At 32.9% G+C, this 25,153-nt stretch overlaps 1 protein-coding gene across 2 annotated transcripts in view; it reads left to right on the forward strand.

The window, feature by feature from the left end:
* The window catches only part of GPATCH2 (G-patch domain containing 2), a 187,174-nt gene that overhangs the window by 82,464 nt on the left and 79,557 nt on the right, over window positions 1-25,153 (forward strand). For both annotated transcript variants that reach the window (XM_079107157.1, XM_079107158.1), the window contains exon 6: window positions 22,636-22,703. In XM_079107157.1, the coding sequence (XP_078963283.1) occupies window positions 22,636-22,703 (68 nt within the window). The remainder of the gene's footprint in view (window positions 1-22,635; window positions 22,704-25,153) is intronic.

A 25,153-nucleotide genomic window follows, 5' to 3' on the forward strand; every position in this document is an offset into this window, starting at 1 on the left:
GTTCCCTAAGTACATAAAGGCTCTGATCGTTAAGATTTTTATTGCCAGCCACACATACAGAGCTGCAAATTGCCTTGTTTCAGATTTATTATGTATTACTCCAGAAATTCTATAAAGATCAAAAGAACTGATTACAATGTTGACCTTTGCATTAACTCATCTGAATTTAAATTCAAGTGTTTGATTTGGGAAAATAAGTCCATTTATCATAGGTCTGCTACTGAGGGGATTGTGCTGCGCTGATTGGGAGTGCTGAGACCAAATTTATTTATTGAGCGTGGGCTTGAAAATTGTTTGTAGGACAAGAGGAACAAAAGTTTGACCTGCCATTGTGTAGTACCAGGGGAACAATGTGGACATTGCCCTTTTCAAATTTGAAGTAGTAAGTCCATTTCTGTCTTGTTGATAGAATCTCCAGATATTAAATTAAGCAAATATATACTGTTTTAATCATATCACCCGTTCCTTGACCTAAAATTAATGATCTCTTCTTTACTAAGAAAATAACCATTTCTTCAACAGAGAGCCTTATATTTGGGAAGTATTAAGATGCTTCTCATTCTAAAATTAGCCTTAATATATTATACTTGAACTCACACTTGTCAATGGTTTTGTTTTGTTTTTTCTTGAATTACTAGGGGAAAAAAACTGCTTGTAGCAGTGTCTTTCTTTGTAGAGTTATGGATTTAATTAACTTTCACTTATTGAACTCTTCAGTTACCAACACACAGAAATTCTAAATTTAAACTCACGCCTTATACTCATCCCCACCCCACAAATTCACAGGTTTTATCCACGTTAACATGCCTTCTCATCTGTCTAAGCAAGTAGTAGAAACTGATGGGAGTAGTAATGGCAGTCAGCACAAGGCATGTGCATGAGTCTGCCCCTACACATCCATGCTGTTTGATAGTATTGCCTTTATAACAGTGTGAACAATTAGGACTCAGCACTGTTAAGTAGAGTGATGATAGACATAACTTGGCCCATAGTAACCTGAAGAGCCTATTGATGGGAAAAAAAGAGAAAAAGGCATACATTGTGGATTTGGATTTATGCCCTTTTTAACACGAAGGTTCAGCTCTCTGCTCTTCATGGTGATTAACCCTCCAACCCAAACCACAGTCAGAATGGAGAGACCAGGGTGTTACCCATTTGCTAAGTTTCTGTGGGCAGACTGGAAACAATTAAAGTAGACCCATGACATCTGCAAGGAATTTGTCCTGAGACCATGTATCTGCAGATGGGAAAATGTAACAGATATATTATTTTCCCCATAAAATTCAATAAAGTTTAACTAAAAATATTGTCATCCTTCAGACTTTTAATGATTTATAAACATAAGACTAAAGCATTTACAAAGCTATCAAAGTAAATTCTTTCACTAAAATAAACCTTATACCATTTAAAATTATTTTAGTCACATTAACCCCAAATTTATAGAAACTCCGAATCCTAAAAAGTATTGGTAGAATGACACTTAGGTTTATTAAAAGCATGTTAAGATGTCAGTCTTCAGCTTTCTTGTCTTGAACTTGCTCCATGTATGTGATTCACATGAAAACTGCCAAAAAACATAAACAAGTATATCAGATGCCTTCTGAGTCTCTTGAATAATAATTTCTCTTGCAAGATTTCTTGAAGTCAAACTTTGTAAAAAGAATATGGACTTTCTAGTTATCGATGCCCACATGAACCCATCTGAACCAGAATCAGTTCGTTTTATGATGGAAACATAAGACTAAGCTAACAATTTTGTACTCATTACATCTTAAATAGTCTGAAAATATATAATCCTGGCAAGAGAGAGGTAAAGTGTACGCAATTAAAAATCTAGTGTCTGTGGCCAAAAGAATAAATATATATAGTGCTTGGATATTCTGATCTATTGTCTTTAAGAACTTGTTTTAAATTTTTTTCAAAAAAGTTGAATTGTCATGACAAATCCTTCAAGGATCAAATTCCTTTGTCATTGTTAATTTGAATTAGTAAGAATTATATTCACCAAATTCAGCATTTCCTTTTTTACGTTTTTAGTCTAAATGGACATTGTTCTCCTAAATAACTTTGATTATATTAGGATGAATTGGACTCTTGTTCTACCATCCTTAGCATATAAGCTAGCAGTGATGCTTTATTTATTATGATCGTGATTCTTTTGCTCCTTATAATATCTTGAGTAGCATGAAATAGTAAGAGATTAGTAAAGAGGGGACAGGGTTGTATAAAGAGAACACCTATTGTCAGTTAAAAGCAAATAGGTTTATATATTCTTTGCCCACCTCAAAACTCTTAAGCAAATTAATTTCAGTGTAACTAACATTGAAGGCCTACTGTATGCCAGACACAGATACAAAGTCCAGATACATAGATTAATTGAAACAGACACCATTGTCAAGGAATTTGGTACTTCATAGAGTGGACATGCATTTAATTTAATGTGGTATAGGATATATTCTTTATTAATGAAATGAAAAAGAGCAATGAAAATTCAGAGAAAAGGAATAAGCCAAAAGGACTCCTTTTCTTTGATTTCTATTCTCTATGAAAATGATCCAAGAATGCAACATAGTACACAAATGTTTTTGATGTAAAGAATTTGAGAGACAATATTGAATTTTTTTAACATTCAAATATTGAGCTGGGCATAGTGGCACACACCTGTAATTCTAGCAGTTCAGGAGGCTGAGACAAAAGTATTACTAGTTCAAGGACAACATCAACAATTTAGCAAGATCCTACACAATTTAGTGAGTCCCCAACTCAAAAGGAAAAATAAAAAGGACTGGGGCTGTAACTCAGTGTTAAAGCACAAAGCCCTTCTGGGCTCAATCCTCAGTACCAAAAATAGCAAGAAAAAAAAAAATTGAGTTACAGTGACTTAAAGTGATTTATCAAAGATCATATATATGCAGTTTTTTTTTTTTATAAAAAGTATAGTTACCAATTAAGAACTTAGTATACTCATAGAAACTGCCATCTAGGTAAACCCTTTCTAATAACTAAACAGCAAACAGTTAAGTCCAAATGTTATAACATTCACCCTAGTTGCAAATGCATTTCAAAGAAATCAAAAATGTAGACTGAGATGAATTGGCAATGCCCTAGAGAAGACATCAGCAAATTGGGCCTTTTATGTTTGGATAGATGGAAAGTATCAGAGGAATAGTGTAAGTCAATGAGGTTTTTTTGTTTGTTTGTTTGTTTGTTTGTTTGTTTGTTTTTGGTATCCAGGATTAAACTCAGGGATGCTTAACCATGAGACATATTAACCTTTTTTTTTTTTTTTTTTCTTAATTTTTGTTTTGAAACAGGGTCTTGCTGAGGACTTTGCTAAGTTTCTGAGGCTGGCATTCAACTTACAGTTGTCCTGCCTCAGCCTCCTGAAGTGCTGGGATTACAGGCATCCACCACTGTACCCTGCTAGGAATAAACTTGAAATATAATAATAACCCTTCCTGCCACAAAAGTTATAATAAAATATTCAGTGTGTGTGATCGTGTGCCAGGATGTGCTTCCAATTTCTCCTGAGTAGTCTCTTTTTAACCCTTACAGAAAACCTATGAGGTCAATATTTGACCTAAGTTATTGAGGAGACTTTTGAAGAACAGAGTGAAATAATTAAGATAGCTATTTTACATAGATAATATTTAGCAGAGCCAAGATTGCTTCATTTCATTTCTGTAGTCCTAGCTACTTCAGAAGGCTGAGCCCAAGAGTTCCAGGCCAGCCTGAGCAACACAGTGAAACCTTGTTTCAAAAAAAGAAAAAGATTGCTTCATCTTACTGCAAAGGATTCCTCCTTTCCTTCACATTGTGCTGTAAGTTAGGCGATTCCCAAATCTGCTCACCTTTCCGTCTAGGAAAATGCTGGTGTTGACCAATAACCAAAAGTAAGTAATTTTTAAAAATTATATTTAGAAGAAGCTAACTTAGGAGTGATAAAAGAATTTAATGGGCACAAGGAATTTGAGGTGATTCTCTTATTCATAAAAAGAGTTACTGAAAATATGGAACTACTTGGAAGTATTGAACTTCAGATGAGGGAAGGCTGTACTACATGTGTATGATTAGCCAACGTGCAGCTGATGGCTGAAGCTGGGAAAGTTGATGAGTCAATGCATTTTCCAAAATAAGTATGTAGTGAAAAGAATGGAGGGCAAAGGATATCTCTCTGGAAAATATTTAAATTAGAAAAGATAAGTCAATAGACATCTTATGGTCTAATAATTTCTTTAAAAAATACACACAAAAGCATATAACACACACACACACACACACTCACACACACACACACACACACACACACACACACACTCTACTATGTCATTGTTACAAACTACCAAATAAATTTATGTATATTTTAATTTTGGCTACTTCTCTGTAATCAAGACATTTCTTCATGCATAAGGATATGAACTTGGGTTTGAAATTTTAGCAGTAGTATAGGAAGGCATAAGTTATTAAAAAGGAAGTTCTGCAGGTTTTGCAGTAAATAACCCAAAGAAAGGAGGAACATGTAAACCCTAAATTCAGAGTAAGTGATTTGGAAGAAGAGGGGTTGGATAAAGTGAAAGGGAATAAAAAAATTTAAAAGCATTTTTGAAAGGTGAAAATAATAGAGGTGATGTTGTGGAAATACCAGGCTGTTCATTCCATCCTTGCTGGGTTTTGGTCCCAATTCCAAAAATACTGGGTTTCCAGGTAAAAACCAGAACCAGTTGTCCATTTACTTATTCAACACAAATTTTGGGTACTTTTTTTGATACATAAGAAAGCATTTGAGCAGTCTTCTGTTTCTGGTTTTGAAAACTTTCTTGTCCATAAACCTAAAAAGAAAATTCTTCCTCTATAAAACTGTTACTTCCATTATCAGCTCACTCCCTCAGCTGGAATTGAGTAAACAGATACTGGACATTGAGTTAGAAATAAAAGAGGAAGTTAACTTTTCTATTTTGATTGATTAGGTCGAGTGATTGGAACTAAAAACTAGCAACAAAGGAATGAGCATTCCTAACAATCAAGTCTGAAGAGAAACGTCAAACCTGTTGGTAGAACAGACTGGGGCAATAAAAGCTAGATGTGCTGTGTCTAGTAATAACTAGCATTTTATTGAGTCCTTACTATATGCCAGGCATTTTTTCCAAGTACTTTATGTCTATTAACTCACATAGTTCTCATAACAGTCTTATGAGACAGGTATTACTATTTTGACCCTTTATATATAAGGCAATGGAAGTAAAGTGAAATAACTAAATAGTTAAAAGGTGGCAAAACATGAATTTGAGCAAGACAGTATGACTTTAAAATCCACCCTAGCCTGCAGTAACTTAATGCCAAATTGAACTATGTAACTGAGCTGGACATCTGTAGAATCCTGAGCTGAATGTAGTTTAGTACTTTATAGCTCATATTGTGCACCCCATTCAACTTTGTGGTCATCTGATGTCTAACAGTTACCCTCTGAGAATTGGGCCAAAACCAGAAGGGTCCAGATTTAAAGACAGCAATTAACTGTTGTTCAGTCCAGGTATGTGGGGTACAGAAGATACCAGTGGAAGCTTTTATCTTTGGATATACTCCTTTGTTTTTTAATAAACTACATGTAGCTTAATAGAAAAAGGAATTTATAATAGAATTCTAAGGCTGACTTCATGTCATGTCTGTGTTCTCAGCACTCAGGAATCTGAGACAAGAGTCTAGGAGTTCAAACCCAGTCTGGGCAACATAATGAAGCCCTATCAAAAAAAAAAATTATTTCAATTGAATTTGAAATGTGCCTTTGCCAGGCCAGGTGGCACAAGCCTTTAATCCCAGCTGCTCAGGGGACTGAGGCAGGAGAATTGTAAGTTCAGAGCCAGCCTCAGCAACTTAATGAGGCCCTGAGCAAATTAGAAAGAACCTGTCTCAAAATAAAAAGTTGGAGTGGGAATGTGTCTCAGTGGTTAAGCATCCCTGGGTTCAATCCCTGGTACAAAAAAAAAAAAAAAAAAGCCTTTGTTTCAAATTTAAAGTTAACTGGACCTTCAAGGCTCTGGTCAATAGTAAGAATAAGGGCACATTTTAGTTTTAAAGCTAATGCTTTACATAGTTAAATAAGCTTAAGTTGCAGTCTAGGATTTTGATTTGAGAATTGAATGATGTTTATAGAACACTTTATGGCAATTCCATCTTCAAAGTAAGGGTGGTGTAGAATTTTGCTATTTTTTAGAGAGAGGGCAATTAATTTTAAGTCTGTCAATCATTTTGGTGGTCTTTTGTACTCATTGGAATATTTCTGTATATAATTAACAGTACATTTAGTTTAGTCATTCTTATTGCCATCTATGAGATATATATGTATACACACACACACACCCATGTATATACTCAAAAATCAAGGGCCTTCTAAAAACTGATTTACAAAGGATTCTGTTACATGTGATTCAAAATATTTGAAATATCTGTATGACCTTAGTGGAAATTTCCATGTAGATTCAAGATAAAATATAAATGCTTAAATCAAACAATGAATTTTTGTTTGTTTCATATCTACCACCAAAGGCCAGATACTGAGCAATGTGTGGGAGAGATGTTTGATAAAACATAGTTCCTAGTCTTTAGATCTTATATTCTATGAGAGGATTAGATAAGTGGATAGCTAATTAAAATACAATGTAATGACTGATTTAAATACAGGGGTTAGAATATATAGAGACTGCTAGAAACCAAAAAGACAATTATTTATATCATTATGGTTATAGGTATATACTAATGTTATGGAAACTATATAAGATATAATAAAATGTACCAAATATTATCCAGTGTGCAGTGACAGTTTTTAAATGAATTCATCAAACTCTTCTGTGCATCACCACCAACAAGGTCATTTTGTTGTTCCTCTACTGCTAAAAAAGGTTTGATGAGTTGTATGGAGTTATTCTTATTAAGAGAGAATTATTGTGAGAACTGAGATTGTGACTCAGTAAAAAGTAGCTTTTTTCTTCATAAATATATGATCTCGGTCAGTGCCTATGAAATTATTTATTATCTGTATATACCTACGAAGACTTGAAATTATTTATTATCTGTATATACCTACGAAGACCAACACTTTGACACTAACCCCTATTGCATTATTCACCCATGAAGACTGACATTTGAATTTGCTCTCATACTTGTTTACAGAGCCTGTCATTGTTTCCATTTGCCTCTTAAATATCCATTCAGCCTGCAAACCTTTGTTGCAAAAGAAGTCACCTTTCTGTTGATTCTCCTTGCTGCAGGGTGGTTATTGTTATTTTCTGCAGTTTGTTTCTGTCCCTTTAGTTATGCTTATGACAGCCAGTTTTTGCATATTTTAAAAGCATTTCTGTCATCCCTGTTAGTATTTTTCCCACATTGCTTTCTTCTTTAGTTTAGTACAGTTGAATATAAAGTTCTTGAACTTGTTGTGTGCTTCATAATCACTTGGAGAGCTTGTTAAAATACAAATGGCTAGGCTCTAGCCCTGGAGATTCTAATTTCCTAAGTTTGGTAGAAAGACTAAGAATCCACCTTTCTAACAAATTCCCAGGTGATATTGATTCTGTCAGTCCAGCATCCATGCTTGAACAACCACAGCATACTACAGTGCTTCTCAGAGTATGATCAGAAAACCACTAGAGGCTCCCGAGACTCTTCCAAGGGGTCCACAAGGGCAGAACTCTTCGTAATAATACTAAGATATTTGTCTTTGTCACTCCCACCCCCCCACAACTCTACAAAGCTATTTTCCAAAGTCTTTAGGAAATGTGTTCTTATATGTACTCATATTTAAAAATTAACAGTTTTAATATCCAGTACACTAAATATCAGATAATAATCCATATAAGCAAGAACTCTTTGGAATCCTCAGTCATTTTTAATACTGTAAAGATTAAGAACTGCTGATATAAAGAAAAGAGTATGACTTTTTAGAAGTAGGTCTGCACGATCTATCTCCTCTCTGTCCTCTTACTCCATCCATCTTTCCTTGCCCAAACTAACCTCCATCCTCTTCTTTGAATGATAACTTTTCCTTGTTTCCAGGATTTCATATATGCTGTTTGCTTTGACTGGAATATTTCTACTCCCGCTTCCTTTCTTAGACTGCCCCATCTCATCCTTCCAAAATCAAGTCAGCTGGGGTTTCATGTCCTCATCACCTTCTTCTTATGTATTTCCTTCACAGCATTTACTGCCATCTTTAGTATTCTTCTCTATTCATTTATTTTACTCATCGTGGTTTCCTAAAGTAAAATGCAGAGCCCATAAATACATGAAGCTTGTCAGTCTTAATCATTAGTGTACCCCCTCCTTTTCTTGCTCAAGACACATCAGAAAGGCTCAACATTATTGTTTTTTGCGTTTTCTTTTGTTGCTTTGTTGTTTCACAAAATTCCTGAGTCGGGGTAACTTATAAAGACGTTTATTTAGCTTGCAATTTTGATTTCTGAAAATTCAAAGAGCATGACATGGCTCTGGGGAGAGCTCTGGCCATGTCATACATAGCATGGCAAATGATATAATGGTGAGAGTACATGTATGAGGAAAAATCTCAGGGTGAGGCAGGAAGCCAAAGAGAGGTTCAGGGATTGGACTTGCTCTTTTCTCTTAGCCCTCTCGTGAAAACTGACCTCAGGGTCCTCTGAGAACTACCTTCACATTTCTAACAAATTCCCAGGTGAATTTTGTTTTCTAGCCTGAAACTCCAAAGTCTTCCAAGCTCTGCCCATTACCCAGTTCAAAAACTGCTTGTACATTTGCAGGTGCAGTTTTATCAATAACCCCACTCTTGGTACACATTTTCTCTGGAAGCACTCTCACAGACACACCTAGAAGTAATGATTCACCAATTCTCTAGGCATTCTTCAATCCAGCCAAGTTGACATTCAAAATTAAATGTCACAATGAACCCACCATTACAGGACTAAATTAGGGACTCTGCTACTTGTTAGGAAGGTGACCTTAAGTTAGTAATTGTAATCTCCTTGAGCATCATTTGTAAGTTTAAGTTAATAATTAGAATCTTGCAGAGTTGTGAACATTATAATTATTTTATATGCAACTTCTGAAAGTCCTTGCCATCTAGAAATGCTCAATCAATGCTTGTTAAAACCAATAATAGTGGGTAGTATTTACTAAATCCTTAACTGGGTTAATCACAGAGGACTAAAGAAAGTAATGAAATGGTATGTGTGTATTTGGACTTACTCATAGCTGAGGGTTGTTTTCATGTAGCCATTCTACCAGAATTGGGTTGACATGACATTATGTCATTGTTTCACAGTCTTATTATAACAGAAAATCTCATTGTTTCAGATTCCATGATATGGTTTAATGTTCATGGAGCTCATGGTTAATACCAATGGAAAAATTAAAACAATAACTGTAGATATCTAGACACTTAGTTATATTGATGCTTACATGTTTGTATTCTTCTGAAGTATCCTTCTGAGTGGCTTCTTCTATAATGGATGTAGAGTGTATCCCACCTTATACTCAGAGTTTATGCTCATGCTTGATAGCATCCTTTCTGTCAATGAATTATTTTAACAATATACCAGGTAGAAAGATAATTCAGCAATCTTTTTTCTTTCTTCTCCTATTCTTTTTCCTGTTACTTTTGACCAACATGTGTAAAAGTTTTTTAGTTTATTAAACAGAGTAATAACATCTCTTTTCATTTCCTATATTTTAAAAATTTCAAACTATTCTTTATGCAGACACCTGGCAAATTATATTCACTTATTTATGATTTAATTCTCCAGATACTTCCTAATAAGTTTTATTTTTTGTACTAAATTTTATGAGACTGATATTGGAACGGTTTTAATTATACAAATGGCAATATGACTTTAAAGATAGTACTTCCCCATATTTGAAAGACTATAGTATTAGATCTCTTTGTGAAATATCTGGGGTATATACTGAGTTTTATGACTATCTCAGAAGACTAATCAACTTTCTTGAACAATTTTGCTATTGACTAATTTAAAACATGGTTCAGTGTAGTTAGTGTCCTGAATCTTGATGGCAGTACAACATCAAATTAGACATAGCCTCTGCTTTTGAGAAATGTATATTTTAGAGGGGACAGATATATATGTAATTCTAACATGAGGCAGTCTGTTAAGAGAGATACAAAGAAATAAATTCAAAGTAGAGAAAGCAATTACTTCTATTGTGTGTAGTCAGAGAACTCTTCAAAGTTTTTCGTTCTTATTTTGTATTATACCAAAGAAAGCTATTAAAGGTGTATGTATTTGAATCTTGGCATGGAAGGAGGTACATTCGCTTTTTTATTTTTCAGAGTATGCATTTAGCTGGTCTGCAAGTTCAAGTTTCTTTCAGGTCCTTATAATTGGCCAAGAAAAGCAAATCAACTGTAAAACATTCAATTTAGAGACCGTTATGATATATAAGATACTTAACTATTTTATTTAAACTCATGACCTTTACACTAATTGGAAAACATCAGAATTATCAGCCTATGTAGTCACTAATAATGTCATTGTGAAAACTATTATGTTTTGTGGTTCAGATTAGGAACCATAAGTTTTAATTTATAAAGTGACTATTCTTTAAAATTCAGTGTGTTTTATAAAATAAATATACATCTGAATTTCTAATGTGTTCATTGTAAGGATTTATTCATTTGATTTTTTAATCAAACCTAACCAAGGTCATTTCAGGTAATTGGATGGAGCTGTAATGTGCCAGTGATACATCAATGGTACATCAATGATTGTACCATTTTTCCAATGGACACCCTTTTTGCTCCCACTACCACCAACTCTTTAAAAAAAAAAAACAACTATATATATATACACATACATATATGTATATGTATATATGGTAAAAACTATGTATGATGTAATATTTATCATCTAATTGAGATTGTATCTTTAATTAGACTGAAACAATAAAAGTAATGATGAGTACATGTTAAATACTGATCTGCTTTATGAATTATCTCATTCTATTCTCATAAAATAGGTACTCTTATTACCCCCATTTTATAGATGTCGAATAGAGGCTGTCAAAGAGCAGAAACACAGATAAGTCAGGATTTAGATCCTCCAGACTGACTATCACAATGCTATGCTTCTCTTCTTCAGAATCACTTCATACTAGGAAGGGAAAAAAATGATAAAATCCTTAAACTCTCTTCATGAATTGCCTTATTTTATAAACATCACAAAAGTTATGTCTTTACCACAGTTGATTTGAAGGTGTTCATTGAAAAATATAATATATATTATGTGAAATTTTCATGTAAAACAGCAAAAAAAACTTAAACTTTTAATGCTGTATTTGTGAATCACATTGAAAAGTTTTCATCTGTTCTAATGTTATAAGGGCAATTTTTATTCATATAATTCTTGTGAGTATATTCTAAAGGGTTGATGTCCATTTGTAGTTTTAATGTGACCTTTGTGGGAATTATGCTGGTACCCATTACTGAAGCCCAAGGATTTCAGCCATTTGCTTTGATCTCCTTGTTGCTGTCTTTGGAACCAAGGCTGTGCTCATCTACTGTCCCCTCACTGAGCATGATACTCCTGGACCACCTATCTAGCTCCCTGAAGTCTTGAGAACCCACGGGTATTCTGTGAGACTATTTTCTTAGTCGTCTCCTTCCACACATTCAGCATTTTTACTCTTGTGCCATGTTGGGCAAGGTACTACCGCCTCAGCTATGTCTCAGGAAGCAGACATCTTTCAATTTCCCCATCCTTCTGGGACTTTCCACCCCCACTTTATGCAAGAGGACCATTCAAAAACAGATTTCTGACTTACTGACCAAACTTTAGTGTTGGTTCTCCATTCCATGCTCCACATAAGTGAAAAGGGGCAGGAATCTTCCAGACCTTGCCATCATAGGCAGAAGGGGTTTCCTCTTCATGCTGTATGTGGAGGGAAGGGTTTTCTACATCTGCAGGCACTGCATGTAGATAGGAGTCAGAAAGCACCCAGACATGGGGATTTATTGAAGTCAAAAATATACTGATTTGATATAGGCAAGTATTATACTCTTTTTTTTTTTTTTTCATTTTAGTCATTTTGTTAGGGCTATCCTTAATGGAATCAGACAATATCAACCAGTCAAAATAATCTAGCTTAATTTTTTATAAGATGAACAATATTCCTAGGTTTCTACACCTTCATTACCTATCCAACCTTCTTTTTCCTATGGACTTCTAGTTGGTTTGTTTCCTCATTTGCAATATATAGGCCCTTTTGAACTATAACTTGTACTTACTTGTATGTAACATTTATTTTTTCTCCTTCCATCACCATAAATCCTACCCAGCTCTAACACTAGTTTACCTCTACAAAAGACATATTTGAACTTCAGAAATTTTTCTTTTTCAAACTTCTTTTGCAGTTATAATTAAATAGTTTAGTAGTCATCAAATCTTAAATTTTATTGTTGCATTCTAATTTTATGTAATAGTGGGATTTATGATGCCATATTCATACATGCACATAACATAATTTGATTAATTTCATTCCCCAGTATCTTCCCCTCCTCCCCTTGATCTGCTTACTCTATGGATCTCCCTTCCATTATTATCATTTATAATATGATGTCCCTTCTATTATTATTATTATTATTATTATTATTATTTTAACTAATACATTATAATTATATATGTGAGCAAGATTTATTGTAGTGTATTCATATATGGAGATAGAATAATTTGATAGATAACATTCCCCAGTATTTCCCTATGCTCTTCCCTCCTCCTTCTTCTCAAGCAGTTTTCCAGTCTGGTTTATTGGTTTCATCTGTTTTAAATTTGTACCATATTAGTTAGCTGGATTTTTATTACTCATTTCTATAGAAACTTCCATAGCATTTAATAGAGCACTGGACATATAAATGAATGCTCAGTATCTCTGCCTGTTTTAGTGCAGTCCTGGTTCACTGGATGATATGTTATTTTTTAAGTTGAAGGGTAGGTGTATAACTGGATTGATTACTGTTAATTAAGGATTAAGCTTGGTGCATGTAACAAGATACCCAAGCAGCAGTTGCATGAACAAAAGTAGTTTTTGTTTTTTACCTGATGTCCTGGAAAGGATGCCAGATGGAAACCTTTGATTCTGTCTTCCACACTTAGTCAGAAATGAATGTCATTGCCAATCTTCCAGGATCATGAGAAGTACAAAGGAAAGCACAGTACACATTTCCAGCTGAGTAAAGTTCTCTTAAAAAACTTTTCTTAGAAGCTCCACCCAGTGACTGCACATTCTGATTGACCTGAACTTACCACTGACTGGTTGATTCTGTTTTTCAGTCAGAGTGATAGATATTTCCTTGTATCAATTTAAAGCTCATTCTGCTAATAAGTATTCCAAAACTATGAGCATTTAACTATTTATTTTTTTACTTGAAATAGATTTTGTCCAAAAGATATTAAAAGTTGCAAACTATTATTTGGGATTTTTGTCAGCATTCACTGACTATGCAATATAGCAAGATCATACTTATACTGCTATCTATTAACTAATATTTGTTTTCTTTTTAATTAACTCATTCAATTACTTGTCTATATCTTAACGAATAGGTTGCGTGTGTTTGTACTTGTGATCTCTTTCCCCTCCCATCTCAAGTCAGACTTACATACTTTGTTTTTAGTTATAGAAATTTTCAGGGCAATGAACCAGGTCTTGAACTACATCATCCAAGATTGAGTCAAGTGGTTTTGCCTGCATATTGGCTTCAGTAGAACAGCCTGTAGAGTATAATATTTTAAATGCTCTATTTGCTAAATACAAACAATATTAACTTACCCCTTCAAAAAGGTAGGGATCATGACATTTTCTTTATAAATTACTGTCAATGTATCATTGAGAATTTTAAACATCAAACCATTGTAATTCTTTTCCCTTCATGTGAATTAAGATTCCATGCAATACCATTGTTTGTTTAAGGTAATTAAAAAATTGACAATATTACTAAAACAGTTTGAATAACAGTGGAAATAATATGCAATCCAGAAAGGAGATGTATAGCTGATGAATTTGTGATATATTTATTCTCACATTATATCAAAAGAAAATAATTTTAGCTACTGAAATGTCAATCATGTGATTTATAATTATCAAAATAATTTATAACTACCCACGTTTTCCTAGCCTTCTTAGATTACTAAGTAAGATATTTAATGTAAGTGTAGAATTTTTGTCCAGAAACTATCTTATGTTTGTAATGTCCTCAAATGTATTTGCTGAATCTCATTATCTTCACTACCATGTTGCCCACTCTCCTCTTCTAATACAAAAACAAAAGCAAAATAAAATATTAAGAAGAAAAAATAATTTCACATCTAGCAAACTCTGAGGTATGTTATATTAGGAATGAAAACAATTCCTTTTGTTTTTTAAGTCCTGGTCTTTATATAATAGACTGCACAAACTGAGCTCCAGGGAGAAAACACTTTTGCTTCTATTTTCTATATACATGACTTTTCTTTTTTAACTTTGGTAAAATTGTGAGGGTTGGGAGAGGACTCTTGAAAACATACATTTTAATTTTTATTCATTGAAATTCCTTAGAATGATTTAATGTTACTTTTTAAAGTGTCTTGAATGTCTAGACAGATAAAAGGATTTTTATAAACAAATTCCTTGGCAGGGGCTACATTTTGTGCTATATATTTCAGGCTAATAATAAGGGCTTACTGGGGGTCAGTGTGTCATATCCCAATGGTGTATAGTAAGAGGGAGGGTTATCTGATATGTCAACTAGATAATGCTGTGAAGAGTTTTGAGCAGGCAAGATAATGGGACTGAATTCTGAAACGAGAGTTGAAATATGTTGGAATAGTGTTAACACTGAGAATCATAACTTAAAATAAATGTAGTCACCTTTTGACATTATTAGGCACATTTGCTAATAATTTCTAATCAGGTACATTTTAACTAGATACATTGGGTAAAGGATGAGGTGAGTCAAATGTATAATTGCATGTTTACATAGTTAAATAAAATTAGAAATGTTCTGATGTACAGGAGACTTACTAATAGCTGCTGGGCATGATTAAAGCTCACGTATTTATGTGCGTATGTGAATGAAAACTGCTAAACAAAAGTAAAAACATTTTTTCTTCATTATAAATACAACATTTCATAATACTGGCAAGGTTTAGCTTTCTTAATTACTATTTTCAAGTTTTGTATATAAAACACCTTTATCCAAACATAGTGCAGTAATACAGAAGTTTTAAAAAGTCTTTCGATTACTATGTTTTTAGCATAGTGTTTTCATAAACCATTACATAAAATATTAATGACTTTTTAAAATCACAAATTCAAAGATTTTTAATTCCTTCTTTGTATTTGCTTCCAAAGTAAATTTGCCAAGCATAAACTTATACTTAATTTTGAGAAAGGCTGTGTGCACGCACGTGTGTGTGTGTATTTGTGTGTGTTTGTGTGTGTTAAATGAATCCCAACAAAATACTTATTTTTAAAGGTAGTTGTGAATTGCTTTGATATGAGTTGAATAAGAAAATCCATGCTTAAATTATTGTGGTGGTATATAAATTTGAATTTTTAGAGGATGTGTAGATTTTCAGTACAATTTAAGCATGTTGCAGAGAGATGAAATTTTGAAGTTTTTAAATGTTGTATTACTTTTTTTGTGCCTTTTTAAAATTACTTTGACATTTATTCTTATAAAAGTCAAATATTTATGTACAAGGAATTTTGCATGAACATACATTAATATACCATTATTTTCTTGAAGCTCATAATGTTGCAAGCTTCATAAATGAGAAATTTAGGAAGCCTTTGGTCAGCCAGTAGAGGCCACTCACAGCTTGCTACTAAAACTGGACAGCAAAGTGAAAGTCTTTTTTATCCCTATTGAGCATTATTCTGAGCTGGTTAATTTTTAGTTTCTTACTCAAAAAATTAACTATTGCCATGAAGCAGTATGAAAAAAAGTTGTTGCTGTTTGTTTCTTAATTACATAGTGATTAATCTTTTCTATTAAAGCATCTAGATCATCCATTAGTAGTAGATACCAGAAATGAAAATTTATGCACTTAATAATTAGAAGTATTAATATTCTAAGAGACCAATAATTCTAAATTCTCAATTATTAATGATGACTATATTTTAAGCGTGTGTGGGGGAAACAGTCTACAATGAAGATTTTAAATAATTACAATTATTTAGTTTTAGTTTAAAAACATAACAATTGCCAACATATATATGTATATATATGTGCATATATAAATTTCAAATCATCCGTTTAATATTATTTCCACTTTGACAATTCTTAGGGAAATACATATGCCTCTTTTTCTTAAAAATGTACTAATGTACTTTAAAATAGGTGAAGTCTGTGTCTTCTTTCATGACTGTGATGCTAGCAGCTATAGGGTTAGTATATTCCCTGTGACACATGTCCTGGTTCCTGCTAGGAAGGCTAATCCTCAATTGAAAGGAAAGCCTGTGCTTCTCTGTGTGGTTTATTTCCTGTGATTTTTTTTTTTTTTTTTTTTTTTTTTTGATTCTTTAAAAAACCTTTCTGGTTTTTAGGGTGTAATCTTACATTTGAATTGATACCTGCTTTTGAAGGAAAAAAAATATAGTCAAAGCTCTCTAATTTTCCTCAAGTTCCTTCAGACATTCTCATTCTGAGTGTTTATTCCCCTCTGGTACAATTTTTAAATGTTGTATTGCTTTTGCTCTATTGATTAGTAGTGAAGCTGTCTGTTATTCTTAGTCTGTCCATAACATGTGTTGGTGGAGCTGCTAGGTCCCTCTTACTTCATATTGATGATAGCCCATTTGCTACCCAGAGGTAACAGGCAAGAACCACAATGTCCTTGAATGTGTGCTGAAGATTTTCCAAGACTACATTCTATATTCAAGGCACCATTCCCTCGGATAAATCCCCAAAGACAGAAGACACTGGATTTTGTGTATTGTCTTCTTGTTTGAGAAAAAGTACTAAGTGGTAAATAGGACAACTTAGGTCCATATCCAGATCTATTCAGGCTGTGTAGTGATAGACATTTGGCCTCACCCAGTGTTAGTTTCATCTATGATTTGAGAATAATATTTTTTGACTCTTGTTTGCAAAAACATCTGAGAAACAGGCAAGAGCTCTGAAGAATATGTGTGTCATTGTCATTAATGACAGCAATAATATTTCCATTACTCTAATTCTTAATGTACTTTGTGATCATTATCATATTCTTTGTTGATTTGTTCATGCTTAAGTTCTTCCCTAGAAGGATTAAAAGCTGCGTATTAAAAGTATACCACAACAATGTAGAGTCCTTAATCTTGACTACCAGGGGAAAAAAATCATCACATTGATCCACTCTGTTACTATATCATTATAATATATTTGAGATAACATGAAGGCTGTGAATAGTAGATCCCACATAGATCCCAATAAAAAGGTTTTCCCTAAAAGTCATATTAGCATGAACTCTGCTGTTAAGAGCAAGATTATTTGTGAATGGTGGCATTTTTACAGATGGGGTTTATGACAGAGAACCTGATATATCTTTTTGTACTATTATTAGGTTTTATAAGATTCCTAACTTTAAGACCTTTTCTTAGTTAAAAAAACCAAGTTATATTGGTTTTTATTATATATTGTATAACTGTAGTGATTTAGTACAATCATTTTTGAAATCCAGATTGTCCTCAGAAATGGATCATCTTCCTTCCTCATTCCTTCCAGAAGAACATTAACACTAAAACTCCTGTTTGATTAAGAACTTACAGTGTTGTCCTTCTAATATGTGGCATACATCATGCATTCTATATGCACTTTTCTGGGTTTTTTCCCTTCTTTTGTCAGTGAAGATGGTTTTCTTGGTCCACTCTGTAAAATATGAATTATTTACTGATATTATTCTTATTAAGAAGCAAAACAACAGAAAAATTTAGCATTAAAAGGATTCTGTAGCTCAAGACTTTTATCAAGACATTCAAAAAGATTAGTTCTGTGTAATAATGTGAAATCACCCACCTGAATCAGAACCATACTGTTTATTATACAGTAACTTTAAGCATAATATTTTGTATACAGTAGGTTTTAGTAAATATTTGTTGAATTGTATCAAATAAGCCATCATATTGAGTTTACAATAAGGAACAATCAGTGGCTGTATAAGGTACTAGAACATATTACAAAAGGTAAGGAACAGGAGAGATTTTAATTCATTTCTCATTGGGCTTCATTTTACTTTTGATGGATGTGAATGGAATGCCTCTGGAATGAGAAAATTGACTTGTAAAAATGTAATAATTTAAAAAGTTAAATTTGTCAAGATGGTAAGATGGATTGAAACAAGGGATTTTTGCGTATTAATAAGGTGCTTTTTTTTCCTACTTATTCCTTTTAAATCAAATAACTACTTTGTTTCCCCTTAATCTTATAAATGATTTTCAATTTATGCTATGTCACCATTCTGTAATATTAGGGGACTAGGTGACACAATGAAATGTTTTATTAATTCCCTCAACTATCTTATTATAGGATTTCAGTACAACAATATAAATATACAGGTGTCCTCACTTGAAGTGCCCTTGGAGAATGTTCCTTTATTCTTCTGTAGGAAGTAAAAGATAAACATTGAACATATTCATTTAAATAACTATTAAAATTAATTACTGAAAAACATTTAGAATAGTATTTTCCTGGCTTTTTAAAAAGGAAGATAAACTTGTCAACTAGCAACTAAAATCTGTTTTCTTCCATTTATTTACCCTCCCCTTTCCCATCCCCAGGGTTTAAGGTCATATTTTTAAACTTATTTTAGTTGAGTTTTTTTCCTTAATATCTGTCACATATATTTGACTGACACATTTGTTGAATGTTCTAGAGGCCTTTATGCAAAGCCAGCTAACTTTAAAGGCTTGTTTCTTTCTTCAAAGGAGTCAAATTAATAATTGTCCTAAGAGTAGCAGGAAACTTCTGGTCTTGCTGAACTGGCAGGGAGGCTCAGACCATGTCTCCCTACAGCCTGGAGGCTGTACAGATTTGATTGACCAGTATGCAAAATTGAAAAGCCTTCTTTTGAATGGCAGCCTGCCACCATAAGTGTTTGTCAGTGTGGGCATTGAAGCAGAATAGCATTTGGAAGGCAAATAAAATACAGTTGAAAATCAGAACAAAGTTAAAAGAAATGACTACACTGGAGAGAGAGAAGAAAGGATGACAATTCCTTTACTTTTGTGAGGACATAAAACTTCATTAATTTATGAAAGGAATCTTAATCATTGAGACTATAAGTAGAATAGCACCCATAATTGAACAACCTCTGTGTTACTCTTAGAAGGATGTTCTTTCTCAACTAACATGGGAAGTGATTTGTTCAACTATTTAATTGTGGAAGTTACAATGTTTTAAAATGACAAAATGAAAATGAGACATAAAACCAACTGTGTCCCTTGTCTTTTGAGGGAAATCATAAAATTGGTGTTTTATCAGTGATAAAATGAAAAAAATGTTTTAATGTGTCTAATGAATTAAAAGAACACGTTTTCCCATTGATGTCATTTAGCTGGATTTCTGATATATTGGCACTTATTGACCTTATAAATTGATAGTGGTATTTATAGAACTGTTGCTAACTTTTCATATCTCACCACCACATTCCTGTTTTCTGAGGTTGATGACTTGATTGTAAACAAAAAGAGAGAAAACTGAGATTTGTGATCTGTTAGCATTATAATATGTTATGTTACCTAGAAACCATTTATTTATTTCTGGTTTTGAGAGGTTTTTTGGCATAATAAGCATGGATAATGAAAAAATTATTGCTTCTTTATTTAGGATTGTATTCATTATTGTTGCGGGAATATTTAGAAGATAAATCATAAGAATTCAGGGTGTGTAATATGACATCTAAGATTACCATCACTGGATCTTGCTTAACAACATGAATAATTGTCTCCAGAATTTTAACAATAACAAGAATTGGATTATGGAGATCCAGTTTCTCATAAAGAACAGAATAGCTGTTCCCTATCTAACTTCATGGAATAATTTTATATTTAAAAACTTAACTATGAATATTTTATTAAAGTGTTATGATATTCTTAAATTTGTGATTTCTTTCTATGACATTTCTGTAATTACTAGAAAGCATATATTTTAGAGAATAAAACAATCACCATACTTGTTTGGTAGAAATTAATAATTTAATGTTGAAAACTGTCGTTATTTTTATAAAGGTAATTATCTATCCTGAATTCATGATGAAACAATCATAAATTTTACAATTAATTCTTTATGCTTCTTGAAGCTTAATAATTCTTTGTAATATTCTACTAATACTCATGCTTAACACATGTTTTAAAGTTTAAAATCTACTCAAACTTCAATATTACACTACTTTCCACAAGCTGAATTTCATATTAAAGATAGAATTCTCAGATTTCAGGCAGTGGTATCTAGTGGTTGAAGTAGCAAAAAGTTCCTATCATAATAACATTTGACCCCTGCTGCAGACCAGTGGCAATGACCTTGCAAGGATCATCATGCCTACATATCGATGTTGCTTTCTTTCTTTTAAAAAATTCCAAACTATGTCTATTTTTACATTTGTTTAAAAGTAAAACATAAGTTGGCTTGAAATAGCAATGAAGGATACTAACTTTTATTTTTTAAAGGCCATTATTGGTGAATATGTAAAGTCATTTAAATATCTACATTTGATATTGTAAATCTTTTGTGAGTTATTTGCTGAAATTGAATTGAGCTTATAGTCTTTATACATATGTACAATTTCTGAGAAATACATAGTATGATTATTTCTGACTAGATTGAAAGCTTACATTTGTATTATAGTATAAATTAGTTATAAATTCTGTTTTATTGTATTCAGGTGCATTGTTTTCATCAGGCAATTTATCACATGGGTTATGTGAAATTTCTTCATTTAATAAATTTCAGATTATGTATTTCAAGCCAGAGCAAGACTTTAAACATTTTTCCATAAGTATAGCTTCAGGTAAACAAGCAATTTTAGTCCTGAAAATAGCTTCTGCTTCTGTCAACACGTTGTTTATTTTTTCTCTGAGATAAAAAGTTCAGTTTTCTGATATTTGTACCAAGATAAAGTCAGTAAACAAGATTAATATAGTGTGGAAAAGGTTGTCAGCAGCCCTGGCAAAGGAAATAAGTTGCCTGTACATAGAACATACTGTAAACTGAATAAAAGTGTCAGGTCCACCATGAGATAATGTGATCATGAACCTCTAACAAAGCATGACATAGGCACAGTCGGCTTTTCTCATAGCCACAGTGTAGAAAATGGATTACTGTATTCCAGGGATACCCAGTGGAATAGCATGAAAACCGCATTCTGAGATGAATGCATTCTGTGTCCTGGAGTTGAGCCACATGTTTACCTGTAGTGCTCCAACTATAAGCTTATTTGTGGCATCCTCTGTGCACATTTACAGTATTTGCATTTCTCGGAATTCCAGAGTATATGCTGGCATCCTTGTTACCCCAGAGATACAAGAAAAAATACATTTTTTTAAAATGTTAGTTACTTTTAGAGGCACTCTACCTCCTCATTGTGCCTTTTTGAAAATTCTATTTAAATGACACTGCTATAATTAGAGTTATCTTTGTTTATTATGATAGAGCATAATTTAAAATCTTTTGCTGCAAGTTTGTGACTTGTCACATTCATTCATGCATTGTTCTGTTTTTTGTTCCATTTGAGAATCTCTGCAAGATGGGAAAGTTGTGAAATTCTTTTAAAAAATGGGAGTATCTTGCATCATCAAGAAAAGATTTCTAATTTTATTTAGATATGAAGGAATACAATAATATTCTTCTAGGTAAAAGTCCATTTTGTTCTATGTAAATACATGATTTCTAACTGTGACAAAATTATAAAAAGAACAACTCATTACTTTCTTGATCTAAGTTTTTGTGTGTATTTAAATGTGTACATTATATATACACCTACAAAAACATTGGTCCTTGGAAATACTGTTTGCTCAACACTTATCTAATAAATCACCTTATTGATGTGTAATCAAAAATATATCCAGTTGGACAATATTTGGAAATAGTCACTAGTCTGTCTCTCTCTTTTTCTTTCCCCACCTCTCTCTCTCTCTGTGTCTCTCTCTCTGTCTCTCTCTCTCTGTCTGTCTCTCTCTCTCTCTCTCTCTCTCTCTCTCTCTACTAGAGATTCAACCCAGGGGCACTTTAACATTGAACTACATTCCCAGCCCCTTTGTTCTTTATTTTGAGACAAGGTCTTATTAAGTTGCTTAGAGCCTTGCTGAGGCCGGCTTTGAACTTGAGATCTTCCTGTCTCAGCTTTCTGAGACACTTGGATTATAAGAGTGCACCACCACACTCAACAGTGGTCTGTTTCTTTAAAAAGATGTTTATATTGTTGTAGAGACAGAGGAATTACATAAAAAAAAAAAAAATCTTACCAAGAATTAAATTATACTTTTCCTATACCATTTTGTCTTAATCTAAGAAATTAATGTCATATTCTCTATTTCAGAGTGATACTCTCAAATGGATATGTCCCTATTATTCACCTCTTTTTATAAACCCAACCTGAGACTAATTTACATTTGTTTGTTTTGTTTTGTTTTAAAATCTCCCTTCAGGTGCCCACACCTAGTCCGGTCAGTAACAAGAGGATGGTTCACTTTTCCCCAGATTCTCATCACCATGAGTGAGTACTCACTATATTTACAAAACCTAGTTGAACTGTTCTACCTATTTATTTTGGGAAATTGGCAGCTATTGCTAGTAAACGTGGCTTAATTCATATCTATCTTTAAAAAGATAAAATAATCATATACCAATGACAATAGTGGAATACAATTTAAATGAAATCCATGACAAATTTAAATAAAGATTTTAAATACCTTATTTTATTTGTGATAGTTTGAAAGTCATCCATTATTGAAATGCATGCACCATCTGAAACATTTGAATTTTTGTGACACTGCGTAGTGTCAAGCTCTCTTAGTCCTCTACCCTTATCCACTCTGTACTCCAACCCTTTTGAACTACTGAGATGAAGAATAAGTGACTAGTTTTTCCATTACTTCTTTGCTTTTTGCTCCCACCTACTATTTGGTAATAATGGGCCAGAGCTCTAAAGATCCAGAATATATTTTGATTTAGCAACAAAAGGAAAACATAGCCGAGACTGGGACTCAGTGGTAAAGCATTTGCCATGTGTGAGTTCCTGGTTTTCACACCCAGCATTGCAAAAAAATAAGTTGAAAATATTTTTTAAGGCAGCACAAAAGAAAAGACTGTTAAGTCAATTTGTATGAACAAGGTTTCTGAGCACTCAGATCTATAAAAATAAAAGAGGAATAGAATTGATGTTAAATATAATTTTAATCAATAGATATATGAACTAATTTTGAGAGAACTCATGATAACTTTATAATTTTTTTAGTTTTAATATTGCAAAATATAATTATGCCTTTTTAATTAATTGAATATTGTTGATGACTGTTTCAGACCTTAAATATCTGTTATCAAGTACCCATAATTGTTATTGTCATTGGTCAACTGATCCATCCATCTTTTGAAATAATTTTTTTAACTGAATAGGTTTCTACTCAAGAGAAATTTAAAATTATGTTGTGTTTTTATACACGCATGATTTTGTTGCAGAAGGATTTGATAGGGTAACTAATGAAAGGGTTTAGAGCATAAAAATGTATTAGGATAACTGGACACACTGATGCACACCTGTAATCCCAGAAATTTGAATAACTGAGGCAAGAGACTCATAAGTTCAAAGCCAGCCTCAGCAACTTAGAGAGGCCCTAAGCAACCCAATGTGACCCTGTCTCAAAATAAAAAATGAAAAGGACATGGCTCAGTGGTAAAGTGTCCCTGGGTTAAATCCCCTGTACCCATCCCCAAAACACATACACATATGTATATATTAGGACAGAATTCTTTGAGGAAGTAAATTGGAAACATAAATGTAAGGAGAAAAATTAACCAAGTAAAATTTTCAGCTCTTAAAACAAGTGTGCTCATGTTTTCATTTTCATTTTCAAGTAGATAATGCTGAATATCAAATAACAGTGATCTTAGATTCCAGTGTGTACATTTAAGAGTAAAATCATGATTTGATTTTAAAATCAATATATAATTGATAGAAGATTAAATTCTTTGCAAATGTTTAAATTTGTATTGCAAAATTTTAGATGTCTTCATAAAAATTTGTGAGGAAGATATTTTTTCGTAACAATTTCAGGCACTTATATTCACAAATGATAAAGACAACTGCTATATAGAATGCTTTCAGGAAAAAGTCACAGAATATCCTACAAATAATGGTTTAAATACAATGATCAAGTTTACTGATCTATCCAGAAAGTTGAAAGTAGGCAGTTCCAGGACATGGGGGGAGGTATTGAATATCTGCCATTCCTTTACGGAATCTTTGGTATTTTCTCCAATTTGGGCTAGCAATTCTCTATGCCTCTTATATTCTTCCTTTGGGCTTTTGTTTGAACTCAATTATAGTATTTTTCACACTATTCTCTGGAATACAATTATAATAAACATACTTTATTCCAGTGAATTTGGCAAGGAGACTGTGTTGTTCTCCTTTGAGTCTCACAGCACACTGTCTTACATGTCAAATCATAGGCTCTCGGGTCAGAATGATGAAATTCTTTCTAATCACCAGAGCTGGAAAGTGTTCATGAAATAACCAACTAAACAGTTGTTGAATGCAATTATAAGTGGCAGGAGAAGCAAGTACTAAAGCTAGAGTGGATCATAGAGGGTGTCTAATCCACTGCCTGAGAACTTGAGGCTGAGAAAGGTTAAATAACTTGCTTCAGTTGACACACTAACACACTAAGTTATAGGATAGACTCCATAACAAATAAGTACTAAAAATGATCATCTCTAAATGATAGAATTACAAGTTTGTTTTGTATTTTATTGTGGTACGGGGCACAGGAGTGCTTTTTGTTGTTTTTCAGACTTTATTTCAGTGAACAATTTAGTAAAGCTACAATGAATATTATGAAAGAATGATACCTTAATGTAGTTATATTATGTAATTTTTCCAAGTAGTTGTAATTGTGTTAATTCATTCTAAACACCCATAAGCACTGCAAAGTAAGTGGGGATGGG

The sequence above is a fragment of the Sciurus vulgaris genome (assembly GCF_902686455.1).
Source record: "Sciurus vulgaris genome assembly, chromosome: 12".
NCBI classification, from domain to species: Eukaryota; Metazoa; Chordata; class Mammalia; order Rodentia; family Sciuridae; genus Sciurus; species Sciurus vulgaris.